At 36.3% G+C, this 17411-nt stretch overlaps 1 protein-coding gene across 2 annotated transcripts in view; it reads left to right on the top strand.

Annotated features, from left to right (window-relative positions):
- LOC149569439 (uncharacterized) overlaps positions 1-17016 on the top strand; it is a 263359-nt gene extending 246343 nt beyond the window's left edge. Inside the window, exons 7-9 of one of the 2 annotated variants that reach the window (XM_089822141.1) lie at positions 11203-11268; positions 11394-11487; positions 16631-17016. In XM_089822141.1, the coding sequence (XP_089678267.1) occupies positions 11203-11268; positions 11394-11487; positions 16631-16744 (274 nt within the window). In that variant the 3' untranslated portion in view covers positions 16745-17016. Of the gene's footprint in view, positions 1-11202; positions 11269-11372; positions 11488-16630 lie in introns of both variants that reach the window. The other variant, XM_089822140.1, reaches the window with a different exon arrangement.
- Positions 17017-17411: the final 395 nt, after the last annotated feature.

Genomic DNA, 17411 nt, shown 5'->3' on the forward strand with positions numbered 1-17411 from the left:
ATATGTGTGTGTAATATATATGCGATAACAAATAAGTCCATACATCACTATGCTATTAGTAAAGCAACATAGCAAATAACACCACCATATCCATGTTTCAGTTCAATAGGATCAGCCTTACATACAATATGATACACTCGCTTGGTCACATGCATGGATCATATTTCCATATCAAGGAGGCAGTTTGAGAATAAAAGAAATTGTCAAAAGATAAGTGCAGTTATCTGAATTTTTTTTTTTGTATTGGTTAGAGGATTTCTTACTGTGCTAGATAAAAAGTTGAGATTCAAATTCTAAGGCCCTGATTCAAAGATATTATATCCTTTTTAATGAAATTCCTCTATAATTGTCAATTCTCAATTTGGATTTCTTGTACAAGCAAGTGTTCATTTTCATTCACAAATGCACAAATGACATATATACCGCATCTTTTTTGGTCTTTTTAGTGGTCACTTTAGGCTTGGGAGGATTGAATAGACTAAATTAAAAAACAAAACAAAAAAACTCACGCTTTATAAAAATCTAAAAAAATGTTTTCAGACCAAATTTAGCCCAGGTTTGGCTGCTGGGCAGCAAATTCTTCAAAATTTACTGCAAATTCTGCCTGGGTTCCTCTGATAGAATTTGCAGCAAATTCGTAGTTTTGCAAGAGAATTTGGATCGAACAAGGACCAGACTTTGTATAGTATCGAACCAGACTTTGAGGGTTGCTGGAGAGCATCTGGAAACTTAGGTTTATAGGATTGACATGGAATGCATTACAAAATAGTATGAAACTGCTGCAACAATAGATTTATTATTTTGATCAGACTCAACACTGCTCCAAGCACATAAATATCCCCCCAAAACTCAGTTTAAACAGAGAATATCATCCCTACAACATCAAATTATTAATCCAACTGATGTATACATCTGATAGTCAATGCAATAGGTTGATGGAGGTCTGATGTCACTTTGTTCAGCTACTCAGAACACTTATGTTACAAATATCGGACTGATGCACTATTAATAACTCATTAGAAAGAATATCCATGTAGCTGAATACACTATTTGGATGCATACCAACACAACTGAACTGATCCTACTAATCTTTGTGACTGCTGCAAAACTGTCATTGGAAGCATGTCAGAACTTGAAAAGGTAAACACTCGGAACCTTAGTTACCAGATTTGTGCCCTAGAGGCTGGATCCGGATTCGGATCCAATCTGGATTTGGATCTGATGAGGATCTGGATCCGGATCCATGGCTGGATTCATCCCGATTTTTTTTTTTTAATTTAATTTTTTTTCGATTATTTTCTTATAATCATTATGGTTTGATCCATAGATTCATACCAGAATCATAGATTCATAGTATGAAATAATTTAGAATCATAAATTCATACTTTGAAATTACTTAGTTTTAGAATTATGTATATTTCTCTCATTTTTAGTGTGTACACACACACCCACCAATCCTCCACAAATCATAATTGGGGGAAAAAAAAATCACGAATCCACGGATCCGATTCATGTGCCCGAATCAGATTTGTTTCATGAATCAGTAACTAAGCTCAGAACGAGTATTACAAGACCTGGCCTCAGATCGGACTCGGCCAGCTGATTTTTGATTCAAACTTGGACTCAGCTACCAGACTTGGCAAAAACAAGGCAGAGAATTGGCAAATTGAAACCAAGAAATTCAACGAGTTTTAAGGATTTAAAACTTGTTTTATGCATCCTTTAATAAATAACCTTAAATATATAGTAATGTAAGAACCCTGATGTTTCTGTCTCAAATTCACTGTCACTGAAATGCTTCGTTTTTGCTTTTCAGAATTTTACTTTTTATGCATTTTTGAATAACAATAGAAATGAAATAACAAAACTTGAAACTCAATTGCACAATCACTCAACTATGCTCTCACAAGTGTATTTCACTATTAAACTGTATGCAAGAATTTACCTTCAAATGAATATGCCATAGTAATTATTTTTAACTACTAATGAACCTGGTTTTCTGAAATTCTTAGGCCATCAATTTTTTCCAAGAAATCACAACTTCCTGGAGAATGTAGACTCGTCAATGTTGATTCTGGTGTTGAATTCTCTGGCACACTTGTATAAAAAAGGAACCCTCAACAAACATACATGGGATCTCCAAATGATATTGCAGCCCCTGAAAATGACTAATGCTGCCTTCAATATTCAAATCACAATGCTATAATCATTGCTGCAGCCTGCAAATGAAGAGCAGTTGCCTAAACCCAAATGTTGTCCTTCATTTGGAAGTGATCTGCATTTATTGATCATTCTCCAACTTGTAAAATCTTCCTGAGATTAAATGCTGAATCTTTCTACCATCTTGATCACATATTGAGCACAATCATAACATCTGGATGAGGTTATCGGTGGTACAATTCACTAGCAAAGAACAACCAATTCAAAGTGCAAAGACTTAGAAGAATTTCCAAATCTTTCAGCTTCCAATTTCTCAAACCCTAGGCACAATTCAATCGTCAAGTTCACAAATATCAAAATGCCCAATAGCCCTATTCAATCCTTGCATTTGAGTGTATTTATAGTTCTCAATGCAAATCAGTCAACAACTTCTTGGATACTCTTTTCATGACTAAAAAAAACTTAGGCTTTTGAAAATATTTTCTTTTGTGTAATGTGCCCGTCATAAAATAAATAATTAATCAAAACTTTGTTTATAGGCTGATTGATTTAGTATATCTCGGACCCATTTTTTATTTTATTGTTTCCATAGGTGTGGTCGTCGGCAATATTTGTAAACCCTCAGGAAGTTCCTCCAAAGGGTATTTAAGCATGACATGCAGGTAGTAGTAGGTATGCAATTTTGGATTATTTCTTTATATTACGAATTCCTATTGGAGTTCAGTATTGTTCACCATTTCAAAAGTGAAAGATCTTCCTTACTTGGCTTTCCAATTTCAGTGGGATTCAACCCATGACAGTGTGTGCTTTGTGTTTTTATTTTATTGTTTCCGTAGGTGTGGCCGTCGGCAATATTTGTAAACCCTCAGGAAGTTCCTCCAAAGGGTATTTAAGCACGACATGCAGGTAGTAGTAGGTATGCAATTTTGGATTATTTCTTTATACTGCGAATTCCTGTTGGAGTTAAGTATTGTTCACCATTTTGGAAGTGAAAGATCTTCCCTACTTGGCTTTCCAGTTTCAGTGGGATTCAACCCTCACCCTATTCGAATGCCTATAATACTTTTCTTGGATCTAGTAAATAGGTGCGTCATTCTTATGTGCAGATATCATTGTTTCAAGAATACGTTTATCTTTATTTGTATTTCATGCATGGCAGTGTGCACTTTGTATTTTTATTGATTCCTCCATGATCGATTGACAACTACAAATTTCCCTACCACCGTACACACTACAATAGATACCGTATGGATCACCCTATAGTCTTCAACATTAACACCGTACGGCTTGCATCATTGACCATATGACCCTACATTGCTTCACCGTACAGCTGCACCCTTGATTGTACGACCCTCTCTTGTTGACACCATACAACTGCACACTTACCCGTACGGTCCCTGTCTTATTCCCACCATATGGCCCTGCTTGTTTGCTACCATATGGCCACCACACTCTCCTCACCGTACGGACATTGGAACTTACCTCTAGGCACAATAGAAGTTGATTTCAGAGTTGCAATTTTGGCACAGAGGAAGGATACCCTTGGTCATTTCTGGAAAGGAACATTACAGTGGTATCAAAGCTACTGATCTTTCCAGCCTATACACAATGAATGAAAGTTTTTAGTCGGAAAAGAAGGAGATCCCATTCAACTGATAGAATGGTAGATCAAGAACCCACTCCTACCAAACTCATGGCACTACTAAGGGATCTTTCAAGGAATTAGGCTCAGATCAATGATACTCAACGACTTATGGAAGAAACTCTTAGGAAGCTGGCAGACAATAAGATATCTGGTGAACAAAATGGTCACAACTCGGACTCGGTGTCGGGTAAGGCAAACCCTCATCTAGCACATTCTCAACCTTCCATGCCGACTTTCCCTCTACAGATGGAGGCACCACAAAGAGAAAGGGAACCAATTTTTGTGGAAATACAAGAACAACTAAGAGAAGACTAAAGGAATGCCAATTTGGAAGGAGACATTTCGTATAAAGATTATGCGGAATTGAGAGTGATTTATTCTAGAAACTGGAAATAGAGGATATTTTAATGATGATCTCAAGAGGAAGTTGAGTAAGGTAAACCTATCGTCATTTGATGGATTGGGATCTACGAGTGTGCAAGCCTAGGTAATGAAGGCAGACACTTACTTCCAGCTCAATCCAATGCCAAAAGAAGAAGCAATTAAGTTTGTTGCTCTTCATTTAGAAGGAATAGAGCACGAATGGCAGTAACATGGTAGAATCACACTCGGACTTGACTAGGTCAACATGTATGCAGAATTTACTGAAAGATTAATAGAGAGGTTCGACAACCAAGATCCATAACTCAAATTCAAGGAGTTGGCACAATTGAGGCAAACAGGATTGGTGGATCAATACATCATTGAATTCCAGAAACTTTCTGTAGTGGTCACTGATATTTTGGAATGGCATCGAGTAGCACTATTCGTGGACGGATTGATGGAACCATTAAAGGGATGGGTTAAAGGATTGAATCCAGCCACTCTTTTGGAAGCAATCAAAACGGCTCGAAGAATGACACTTTTGTCATCTTCTTCCACTAAAGCAACTTTCACTCCAAGAATCCATTAGCACCAAAAGAGAGCCGACCTTTGACAAGGAAGCCCCTAATGGATGAAGCCACCAAATAGGATCTACAAAGGAAGAAATTATGTTATTGTTGCAAAGAATTGTGGGAGCTAGGACATAGATGCCTCAGAAAGGGGAAGGTGCACTACATTGAGGTCATACTAGATGATTAGCAAGAGGACTCTCGTAACGAAGATGAAAACTAGCAGGATGTCCCTAAAGACATCGTTCTCAACCATACGAAGAGAGTAGCAGCATTGGTGAAACGCGAAGGAACCATTGCCCTCGTTGACAGTCTAAGATATACAGTTTTTAAGGTACGAGGAACTCTCCAAGGTCGAAGGGTGATTGTAATGTTGGATAGCGGAGCGATCTTGAATTTCATTAACTCATCACTTGTGAATTTGAGGAGACTGCCCACAAAAGCTCAGATAGGGTTCCAAGTCAAAGTGGTCAAAGGGTCAATGTTATCATGCACACACCTTGTTCGCTAGTTAAGCATTACCATGGGTAACCACACAATAGTAGAAGACTTCTTTGTAGTAGACCTAGCAGATATGGAAGTCATTTTAGGAATACAATGGATGGAATCTTTGGATGAGTACACACAAAGTTTCAAGCGAATGGATTTCACTTTTGTTGTCGATGGAAATAAACTGGTCCTAAGAGGGATGACAAATGAAGGTCCGAAGGAAGTATCTGCACAGAAAATTGAAGCTATTTTCTGACATGATGACATTGTGTGGGCCGCACAGTGCTTCGTGTCTACAGAGCCAATCAAGGGTCAACATGCATACCATCCAGATAATAAACTTCAAAACATTTTGGATAAATATGAGCAAGTTTTCTTTGACATTCCGTCAAGTATACCTCCCCATCGAGGTTTTGAGCATACCATGGAACTAGAAACAAGAGTGAAGCCGGTTATCACCACTCCATACCTTCATCCAAAAAAATTCAAAGATGAGATTGAGAAGATGATTCAGGAACTACTCAAGAAAGAATGGATCCGTCCCAGCTCTAGCCCTTTTGCATCATCAATAGTACTGGTTAAAAAGGATGAAACATTGCACATGTGTCTGGACTACCATGCATTGAATAAGAAAACAATAAAAAATAGATACCCCATTCCCAGGATCGATGAATTGTTTGATGAATTGCATGGTGTGATTTATTTTTCTATAATAGATCTTTGTTTCAGATACCATCAAATCCACATGAGGGAAGAAGACATGGAGAAGACGGCTTTTCATTGTCACTACAGGCATTACGAGTCTGTGGTCATGCCGTTCGGATTAACAAATGCACCAGCAACCTTCTAGTCTTGCATGAATCACATCTTCAACAAACAATTGTGTAAGTACTTACTGGTATTCTTTGATGATATCCTTATTTATAACAAAACTTGGGAGGAACACCTAAAGGATCTGGATGAAGTCCTAGGGATCATGAAGGCCCAGTCTTTGTTCACCAAGCAATCCAATTGTGAATTTGGGATGACAAAAATATTGTACCTAGGGCACGTTGTTAGCAAATTTGGGGTGCAAGTTCACCAAGAGAAGATTCAAGCTATCCTTGATTGACCTCCACCAAAATCGCTCTCTGAGTTGCAAGGGTTCTTTGGATTCTGCAGTTATTACCAAAGGTTTGTAGAAGGATTCTCTCAATTCAACGCACCCTTAATAGATCTGACAAAGAAAGGCTCCTTCCAGTGGAATGAAAGAGTGCAACACACTTTTGATAAGTTAAAAGAAGCAATGAGCACTTGCCCAATTCTCGCCTTACTGGATTTCACTCGAACATTCATTCTAGAGTGTTACACATCTAGAGAAGGCATTGACTCAGTATTAATGCAAGACAAACACCCTATATCTTATGAAAGTCGGAAGCTTACACAAGTGGAGCATTTATATTCCATTTATGACAAAGAGATGTTGGCCATCGTGCATGCACTGACCAAATTGCGATAGTATCTGGTAGGTGCCAAGTTTGTCGTCTGTACTGATCATAATAGCTTGAGATATTTTCTGGAGCAATGAGATCTAAACGAGAGGCAACAAAAATGGGTAAGTAAGATTCAAACTTTTGATTTCACATTGAATATGTGAAGGGAAAGAACAATGTGGTTGTAGATGCTTTCTCAAGGAAACCTGCCATCTGTCTCCTGTCTTCGATTTCAGCCAATTGGAAAGCACACTTATTGGTGGAATATTCGAAAAACACATTTGCATGTAAGCTAATGGATGGCAACACTCAGGATGACTAATACAAGGTGGTGGATGACATCACTTACTATAAGGATTGACTATACTTAGTACCTAAATCCAAATTGAAGCAGAAAATCCTGAAGGAAATACATGCCTCACCCTTGGCCAGGCACCCAGGCTTTCTCAAAACCTGTAGACAACTGAGGGAGAGGTTTATGTGGAAAGGACTTAAAGAAGATGTATTGCAGTACATACGGGAATGTGCAATTTGTTAGCAAAACAAATCCAAACACACTTTACCTGTCGGGTTATGGCAACCCTCGTCTATACCAGAACAAAAGTGGGAAAGCATCTCCATGGACTTCATCACCAAACTTCTTAAAGTGAACGGGAAGGATTGTATCTTTGTGGTGGTCGACAGACTAATGAAGTATGCACACTTCTTTGCCATCTCCTTAGATTTAAAGGCCGCACAGGTAGCTAACTTATTTTTCAAAGAGGTTTTTCCTCTACATGGATGACCTCGAAACATTGTGAGCGACAGGGATGGTCAGTTTATCAGTATCTTTTGGACAAAAAAATTTTGATTGGCAAGAACAAAATTGACACCAAGTACTAGCTACCACCCTCGAACAGACGGAAAGACAAGGATTGTGAACAAGTGGCTAGAAGGCTACCTTTGGAACTATGTCTCAGCACAGCAACAAGCATGGGTCAAATGGATGCATCTGGAGGAATTCTATACAATACCACTTATCACATGTCCATTGGAATGACACCCTTCAAAGCACTATACGAGTATGAACCCCTTACATTTATCGACATGGTATTGGGTGACAGCCATGCACCAAGGGCAAGGGATTGGCTTTAGAAAGGGCAAGAGATCCTGAGATTCCTAAAGGAGAACTTACAAAGGGTGCAAAATCAACAAAAGATGTATGCCGATAGACACCAGATCGAGAGAAGTTTCGAAGTGGGAGACTTGGTTTATCTCAGACTCCAGCTATATAGGCAATCCTCATTGAAGGAAAAAGGGAAAGGAAAATTGAAGCCACATTTTTATGGTCCTTATTGTGTAGCTCGCTACATTGGGGAAGTTGCTACCAACTAGAACTTCCAGAAGGGAGCCACATCCATAATGTCTTCCATGTCTCCTACCTAAAGAAAGTTGTAGGACAGAACATTTTAGTAACTACATATCTTCCATCGCTCATTGAAGAAGGGAAGCTTGTATTGGAACCTGCCAAGATCATCGATGTATGGGGGAAGACTCTACGAAACCATACCCTAAGGGAATACTTGGTACACTGGAAACATTTTCCATTGGATGACGTGACTTTGGAAGGTGAACACATTCTACAGCATTCGACACTGCATTTGCTTGAGGACAAGCAAATTTTGGGACGAGAGGACTGTAATGTTCCCGTCATAAAATAAATAGTTAATCCAAACCTTGTTTATGGGCCGATTGATTTATTATATCTTGGACCCATTTTTATTTTATTGTTTCCATAGCTGTGGCTGTCGGCTATATTTGTAAACCCTTGGAAGTTCCTCCGAAGGGTATTTAAGCACGGCATGTAGGTAGTAGCTATGCAATTTTGGATTATTTCTTTATACATCGAATTCCTATTGGAGTTTAGTATTGTTCGCCATTTTGGAAGTGAAAGATCTTCCCTACTTGGCTTTCCGGTTTTGGTGGGATTCAACCCTCACCCTATTCCATTGCCTATAATACTTTGCTCGGATCTAGTAAATAGGTGCGTCATTCTTATTTGCAGATATCATTTTTTCTAGAATACATTTATCTTTATTCATATTCGTGCATGGCAGTTTGCGCTCTGTGTTTTTATTGATTCCTCTATGATCGATTGACAACTACAAATTTCCCTACCATTGTACAAATTGTAGTAGATACCATATGGATCACCCTACGGACTGTAACATTAACACTGTATGACTTGCATCATTGATCGTACAGCCCCTACATTGCTTCATTGTACTGTTGCACCCTTACCTGTATGACCCTGTCTTGTTGACACCATATGGTTGCACACTTAACCGTACAATCCCTGTCTTATTCCCATTGTACGGCCTTGCATGTTTGCTACCACCACTACTCTCCCCTCACTGTACAAACACTGGAACTTACCTCTAGGCACAACAAAAGTTGATTTTGAAGTTGCAATTTTGGCACAAAGGAAGGATACCCTTGGTCATTTCTGAAAAGGAACATTACATTTTGTTGCAATGTTTGTAATATAATAGGTGATTATATTTCCCTCCAAATATAAGCACCAAGTCACTATATAATTAAATAAACATTTGATGCACTTGAGCACACTTTATAATATAAACTTTTATAATTAATAATGAATTAAATGTAATTTAATTAATGATTATGTTTGACTTCAATGGTTCATTTGATAATGTAAAGGACTCGTTCCAAATGTAAGTGCTCATTGCGTGATTCAGACACCAAGTTGCCCTGCCAAAAATAGCATAGAACCATAATTGATCTACTATAATTATAAATAGTAATTTCCATGGAAGCTTTGTTAATGTCCCCACAGCTTCATGGTACTACCAACCTTACAGGTGCCCTACTTAAAATAATAACCCCGACTTTCCCAAAAGAGTAATATACTTTAAATAATTAGTGCACCAATCTGACTCAAACAAAGAGTAATCTTGAACCTCCCTAACCACTGAAGTGGGAAGATAGCCTTTGGTTTGACCAACTGAGACCTTCCAAGCAATTGATTAGCCTACGAAGGTCATTGATAGGCTAATCCTCATTGCAACCTGAGGAGAGCTAAAATGGGGACGTTACAAGTAATCTCATCAAATAGAAGCTATTTTGAACACATACACAAGTTTGAATTGATCACATTAGGATAAATGAAGATATTAGGCTTTAGCTGAAGAAAATAAGTTTGAATTGATCTTATCATCCTCGGTGTTGTCCACTGGGTCTCCTCATGCTTTCGCTGCCTCCTTTTACATTGCTACTATCTCTGCCTCTCAATCCACCTAATCAACCATTCCAAGTTTTATCAATCTACTGATCTTCTCTTCAATGCCTCAAAATTTTTGCTCAAATGCCTCATTTCTCTCCTTGTGTTTGCAAATGATAGAAATGAACTTTTAGGACCGGGAGGCAAATATAAACAAACATTGAAAAAGTGAAAAGCATTTAAAAAATGTTTTATTTTGTCATTTTAGTGATGCTGCAATGGTAGAGTCCCAAGCTTGGGACAATGCAAGTCTTCCATGTTGGGCAAACTTGGCACTTCTGTCCAGACTCAGCCAGACTCGACCATGTCCAAGTCCTAAGCTCCATAGACACTGTAGAACTGACTCAGCTCTGGACTCACCAAATCCAGTGCAAATTCTGCGATTCCTGAATCTATGCTCCAAACTTTATAATCAATGTGGCCAATGCACCTCCCAACACATCGGAACTGGATCCCCCACATCAGACTCACTCCAAACATCCAGAAGACATAATTAGACTACTTAAAAATCAAATTAGTAAACATCCAAAGTTGATGTTTTAGCTGCTGTCGTAGCAAGTACTAATTCCTAGAGATAGCATGCAAAACACTAAAGTCCACCTTGAAGTGGATTATTTTGTTCTCCCAATGCCTAGATGTCTCTAACCAAGGTAGAACAAGTTCTGAAAATGGAGCACTTCACTCCAGAACTTCCCATTATGTCATTTTATCATTGATGTGGCCTGTTTAAAGTTTAAACTGATTTATTTTCATCTTTTTAATTCTTCCTGAAGGTGAATCGCTGAGAGTGATTTAGAACATTGACTGAAACATTCCAAAGTTTCTTTCAGAAGCTTGCACTCTCTTCCTTATATTTCCTTTTTGTAACATTGACTGAAACATTCCAAAGTTTCTTCCAGAAGCTTGCACACTCTCTTCCTTCTATATCCTTTCCATCTCAGAGTTATTTTATGTTTTTCTTAAGAAAGCGAGGGAATTACATGCTATGATTTTTATCAAAATCTGTCAGAGCTTGTATGCTGCCTCTGGGTTAATTCAAGCAGTTGGTTTTTTCATTTTGGGTTATGGTTTAGATACATGAAGGCATGGTGTGCCAAAAGCTGTCAGAGCTTGTATGTTGACTCAAGCAGATGAATTTTACATTTTGGGTCATTATATAGATACACGAGGACTTGCTGTGATCTTATTCTTCTTATATATGTTTTTAATATTTTTTTTCAACAGCACTTTCACGGTGGTTTACTCAATGAGACCCTTTCCATCTGGTGCAGTTTTTAGGAGCTATCCTGGGTATGTTAAAATTCTGGTTTGAAGTATTTAACTTATATGTTCATGGTTGCCATGATGAAGATGGTAGAAAATTAATCCTTCATAAATTTTTATTATTTCTAAAGCTATGATGTAACTCAACTCAGATTGTGGCTGGTATTCCTGGATGACAAAGAAAGACCAGGTCATTTTATTCTGGCTAAAGAACAAGCAAGGCGCCCTAATTCAGATGATCTTGATGTATGCACTTTTCTTTCTTCTGTCTTATCTCATCAATATAAATTTTAGACAGTTAACCGTTGTTATCTTCTTATTGTATCTAGATAACTGTTGTAGTTTTACTTTCAGATATTGGTTCGAATAATAGTTAGAATTCTGTGTTTGGATAATTTTTATAGTAATTACTAATAGATAATGTGAGTCATGAGATTGCCTCTAACTCATAAGGATGATCCCAAAGAAGAAAAATAAATCTGCTCATAGGAATGTTCCCGACTAATTTCTTACCACAGGTATAAATGTTTTGCTAGACTAATGGACATGAAATGATTTTATATTAAAATTTAGGAAGCAAACAAATAATTACTCGTAGGTTCCATGATAGCCATCTTAGGTGTGAAGAACCTGTAGATTTTTAACTAGGTACCGGTTTGAATAAAAGACAGGAATTTGTGTTATGTAAACTGATATGACCAGCAGACAATATAGATCAATCATAGTTATCTGAGAATCTCATCATGTTTTTCTTGGATAGTCTCAGTCATTCTGTTTCCTTTTTCTTATTTGAAACACATTCCTTCAATCTTCTTATAAAAGTCTTTTTTCTACCATGGATGTTGATGCAGTTGCATCCAGGGGTGTAGGGCAATTCTGCATCTCCCAAAAATTATTGTTTGTTACAATAGAATAAATTATAATATTTAAGAAAATAAATAATATGATGATAAAAAAACGTATAATTAATAAGAAAATGAATGAAAGAATAACTATAGTACAAGATTTGATAAAAGATAACTAATACCCCTCTAAAGCTTCTGTCTACATATTGTCCTGGGTACTTTTGGTGCCTACTTCCTTTTCCCCATTTAGTGTTGGGGAGTCCTTTTGGGTTTGGGATCATTTGCCACAGACCATTTACCTTGGTTTGATAGGGTGATGCTTGCCTTTTATTAGTGCACTTCTCAGTTAATTGATCCACATAGCCATCTCCTTCAGAAATAAATAAGTCATCTATTTTTGCTACCACTTTTAAGAACAGTCCCAAGGTGGCACCATACTCGTTCAAGTTATTCTCTTCTTCTGGATCTTCCTCTAGAATATGTCCTCTCCTTGTTTCCTCCCTCTTTTGTTGCTCTTTGACTTCCTCATCAATGCCATAAGCAATAAATCCCTCTCTTCTTTCTTACTATGGTGCTTGTCATCGCCAATATTCATTTATTCTTACTCAAGGGGCCAAGGGGCTGAGTAATGCATTTTTGAGCTGTTTGTTTATCCTTGGTACTGTGATCCCTTTTACATACTTCTTGGCTAGCCACTTCTCCAATACTATTGTTAGAAAGTAAAGTCCACCAAGATAACTGGGGGGGGTGTATCAGTTATCAGATCAATATAACTTTTATCACACTTATTAAACCTTAAGCACATGAACAATATAATAAACAACTGTAAGAAGATACACCTACACAATAACACTAGATATGTTAACTAGGGAAACCCTTGATTAGAGAGAAAACCCCAGTGGGGATGATACCCACAAAATAATGTATTGATATAAAAGTTCCTTGGAAGAGGATGGACTCTATTTGGAGCCAATGAAATACATTTTGTACATATCAGTTCCTGTTGGGAGACTTTGAATCCCTATTAGGAGATTCCAACCCTTTTAGAGGTTTTACCAATCCTATTAGGAGTTGTAGAAGGCAAATAGCTTCAGGGCCAAGAACACCAAACTCATTGTCCAATTGGTTTGTGTATTATACCTTGCAAAATAATAGAAATGAAATAACTTGAACTTCTCCTCCATCCTCTTGAGCGGACCAAACCTCTTCAAATCTCAATACCAGATCTTCATACTCGTAGCACACTGATCCCTTTGACCACTTACACACATTTACCAACTTCACATATCACTTGCAGAATTCGTACTTGCACAACTTACACACACTTTCATACATTTTTTAACCATAAGGAAAATAACCTTCCTTTATACCATATCCTCAAAATAATTCTTTGAGTTGGCCTTGAGGCTTTCCCAATTAATTATAATAGGACCTTTAAAAGATATTACAAAACATTACATCTTTTCGTGATTACAAAACACTATTGGCTCATAGTAAATACTATTTCTCACATGTGCGACCTTTGACCTTGCACACTTGCTAACATCATCATCAGACTGACTACTATCACTGTCTAACTTTGCTCACTACGATTATATCCCTATTAAGAGATACAATCCAAACATTAGAACCACTTCTCAAGTACTTTGTTTGCACATTGTCCTCTATAACTCTTCAATAATTCTTGCATGTCTTCGACTTTCTACATGCGCACGTGACCACTTTATCTATACACAATGTAGAACATATCCTTAACTGCACTTGACTTCATCATCAATACACAGTCCATACGACCTCGTTCTCTGTATGCTATTATGCTAGTCTTTATAGAAGCAATACTATGTTGACATCAATGACAAAACACAATCATGAATGCAACATGTCAAACTCTCCAATGCTTAGAGTGCTGCCCCAAAGGAATATCATCAGCATGCATGCTGACAATCTCCTCCTTTGTCATTGATGCCAACATAGATGAAAAACATCTAAGCTCCAAGAATACCAAATCCAACTCTATTGCTGTTGCTGTTGCTTTCTTCTTTTCAAATCCTCTACATAAATCAAATCTGAAACTCACAGGAACAAGTCTTCATCTGTGCTATCCTCATTTTTACATGGATGGCATTACTTGTTCACACTTCTCCCCCATCAGTATACTTCCTCATTGACATCAATATCTCATGAACAATTCTCCTGCATGCATACATCTTCCACATGCTATCAAAAGATGTTTTCATGTGACAATCTCCCCCATTGACATCAATGACAAAGGCATCATTATGCCAATCATCTGCTCAAAGTCATTAACTAGCTCAAAGTGTCCAAAGGCATTGTTCTATACCAGCTACCTAGAGTGCTTGATGACATACATTGTTCAATTTCCTTATTTAGGAGATTGGTTGTGATAACCTAACATCCTATTTGAGCACTTGTGATTGGTGCTTAGGCACATTTGGACAAGATCAAGGATACTTTCATTGGGCATTCCTTCAATGAAGAGGATCAAAAGGGCTAGTTGATCATCAAATGATCACTACACCATGCTCCACTACATTACCTTTTCCTTGTTGGGTGTTGCATGTAAATGCCCTTGAAGAGTCTAACCAACATCAAATATGCATATGCAATGACAAAATAACTTATGTCATTGCACCTTGAGAGTTTAAATAAAGAAAACAAATATAAAAAGATCTCAGATACATGTTGGGTAAGTAGAAGATGAGACGTGAATGAGTAATTAAAGAGTGATTCTAAGGAGTGATCAGCACAATTAATAAATTATTTTCAGAAGAATGGTCAAGGAAGATGCAACGATCGATTAAGAAACATGATTAATATTAAAAGAAGTGTGATTTATTTTTGAAGATAAATGACATTTGAATTTGAAAAGTCGCATTTCCTTATTATTAGGATATAAATGAGGGGAGGTATCTTTGGCGATATAAAAAAGAAAGTAGATAATAAGGCAGACAATGAGAAGAGAAAAGAGAGAAAAAGACAGATTTTTTTTGCAGTTTTGGTAGAATGGATATTGTAAATGAAGCACAAACTATTTGTACTCAATTTTCAAATTTAATGCAAGAGCCATGTTTTGTTATTCATCTTGAAAATTGAAGTTCAAAGTATTTTGTTCATATTTATCTCTTGTAATTATTGAGTGTAAAATCAATTGCTACTAATAGTGAAAAAATTGATTTCAATTAAAGTCTTTGATTATCAAAATTTGTATACAAAATGTTGCCTATGTGAATTTTGTCTAATTGGTTTTCCCAAAGTAATTAAATTCAAATAGACTATGGTTTGTTTTGCCAATTAAAGTTGTAGTCTATAAAGTAGTGGATGATATAGTACTGTCTCTCAGGTTTGGATAAAGGATTGGTCTGGATTTTATTTAGTGAAAGTGGGTTGATGTCTGAGGCCTTGGAGTTCAATATTTTGCCATATCCATAACTCATAAACTCTATTGCCTTCATTCAAAATATTATATTTACAATTTTAATTATCCCAAAGCATTCGTATAACTTTTATTTTGATCAAGTTAAAGGATTTTGCCAACTTAAAAACTCACAAGTTTAAATTTGCTATAGAAAAGCTTAACCAAGTGAACATGGTTTAAGGTGAAGGTTTACATTCCTAGGTTTAGCGAAGCCCTAAGTGCAGGGGAATTGAATCAAGAGGTTATTCTTGTGTTTTGACCAAAACTGATTGAGTAATCCTATTAGAGAATTGGCAAAGCTCTTGGATTTCTAATTTGTGGTTTTGGGAACCAACAATACATCTTTTAAATTCTTAGCAATCTACATGGCCTATAGCAAAACATTTTTGACAATGGAAAGGGATTTTTTCATAATCTAGGATTTTAGATTAGAACAATGCCAAGTATTTCAAGCTATATCTTCGATATGCTATATTTATGTCAAGGCTTTCAAACAAAGTCTAGTAAAATTTATACTAAGTAATGAAAGGAAAAACTTTTATAGCTCACACGTTAAGCACAAATGAATCTTCTTTTGTGGAAGAGAATAGAAAGATTATTAAAATAAATTCTAAATTTTCACCATTTTGTAATATAATGATTGTGATCATATAGAAATAATGCCATCTTTAGTGTTCTATTTGTGTTGTGGTAATTTTTATTGGATGTCTTGGTCAATGAGACCTATTTCTTAATTATCTTTATCTCACTACTCATGTACTCTCATCATAACATTACTTTTACTTTTGTTGTTATTAATAGACATATATGGTATGTAATTTTTATGTGTTTGATTGTGTAAAGGTTTTTATTATCAATGTTTCGTATCACAATTCGTGACCCATCGTCTTTTTTGTTCCTTATGCTCTCTTGCATCCCGATGATGGATCACAGAGTGTTCTCCAAACCATTGATGAGAAAAAAAATTTACACAATAAATACCACAAAATTGCATGGTGTATTATGGATTTTGGAAATCTAACTACTTTGGTTAAACATTTATGGGTTAATCATAAGATTACATTTTTTTGCTTATCATGTAATTTTAATATACCTGTTACTTCTATAGGTAATCTTCTTAGGAGGGGAAGCTGATGATCCAGAGGAAAAGCCATCTTTCTTTTCAGAGGCAATAAATATGTTAAGTTCTTTTAATCGTTTCATGAGGTCACTCTCAAAATGATCAGTTCAACCCATAAACACAAAAAAAAAAAAAAAAAAAAACATATATGGTATGTCAAGAACATTTACAATATAATTTTTTTAAGTTATTCACTTGTTTACCAAATTTAATAACACATTTAGTGTGAAGTTGGTGTTCTTTTAGGGGCTTGCAAAGTTATTACAACATGAGTCATAGACAGGGACATTTCAAGTCTCAAAATTTTAGATGAAAGAGAAATTGTTTCAATGTTGACATCAATTGAAGTATAAGGTCTCTTTTACATGTTGTCATTAGTTTATTATTTTTGTTTGGAGCATAATTTTTTAAGGAAATATTTTTCTAAATGGATAGTTTATAACCGTTCCCAAAGTATAATGCTTTAGTATCTCCATTGGTGGAGTGCATTACCAATTGAACTACTAGACCCTCTTGGCAAGCTCAACATTAATCTAGAACCATTCATTTATCATTTTAATGTTTTAGTTCCTAGTAGTTGAAAAATTGAAGAAAAAGTAAAAGTAAGAATGAAGATGAATACAAAAGGTTTCAAAGGTGTTTTGTTTCTTTTATAATAACATCTTTGATGTTTCATTTGTTATTATTATAAATAGTTTTGGACTTGCTGTATAACAAAAAATGTATTAGTTCTTATCATTTCAATGAGTCTTTTAATCTTTTGTGTAAA

Source organism: Cupressus sempervirens, chromosome 3 (genome assembly GCF_028749045.1).
Source record: "Cupressus sempervirens isolate cs-2001-9-10 chromosome 3, ASM2874904v1, whole genome shotgun sequence".
In the NCBI taxonomy this organism is placed as follows: domain Eukaryota; kingdom Viridiplantae; phylum Streptophyta; class Pinopsida; order Cupressales; family Cupressaceae; genus Cupressus; species Cupressus sempervirens.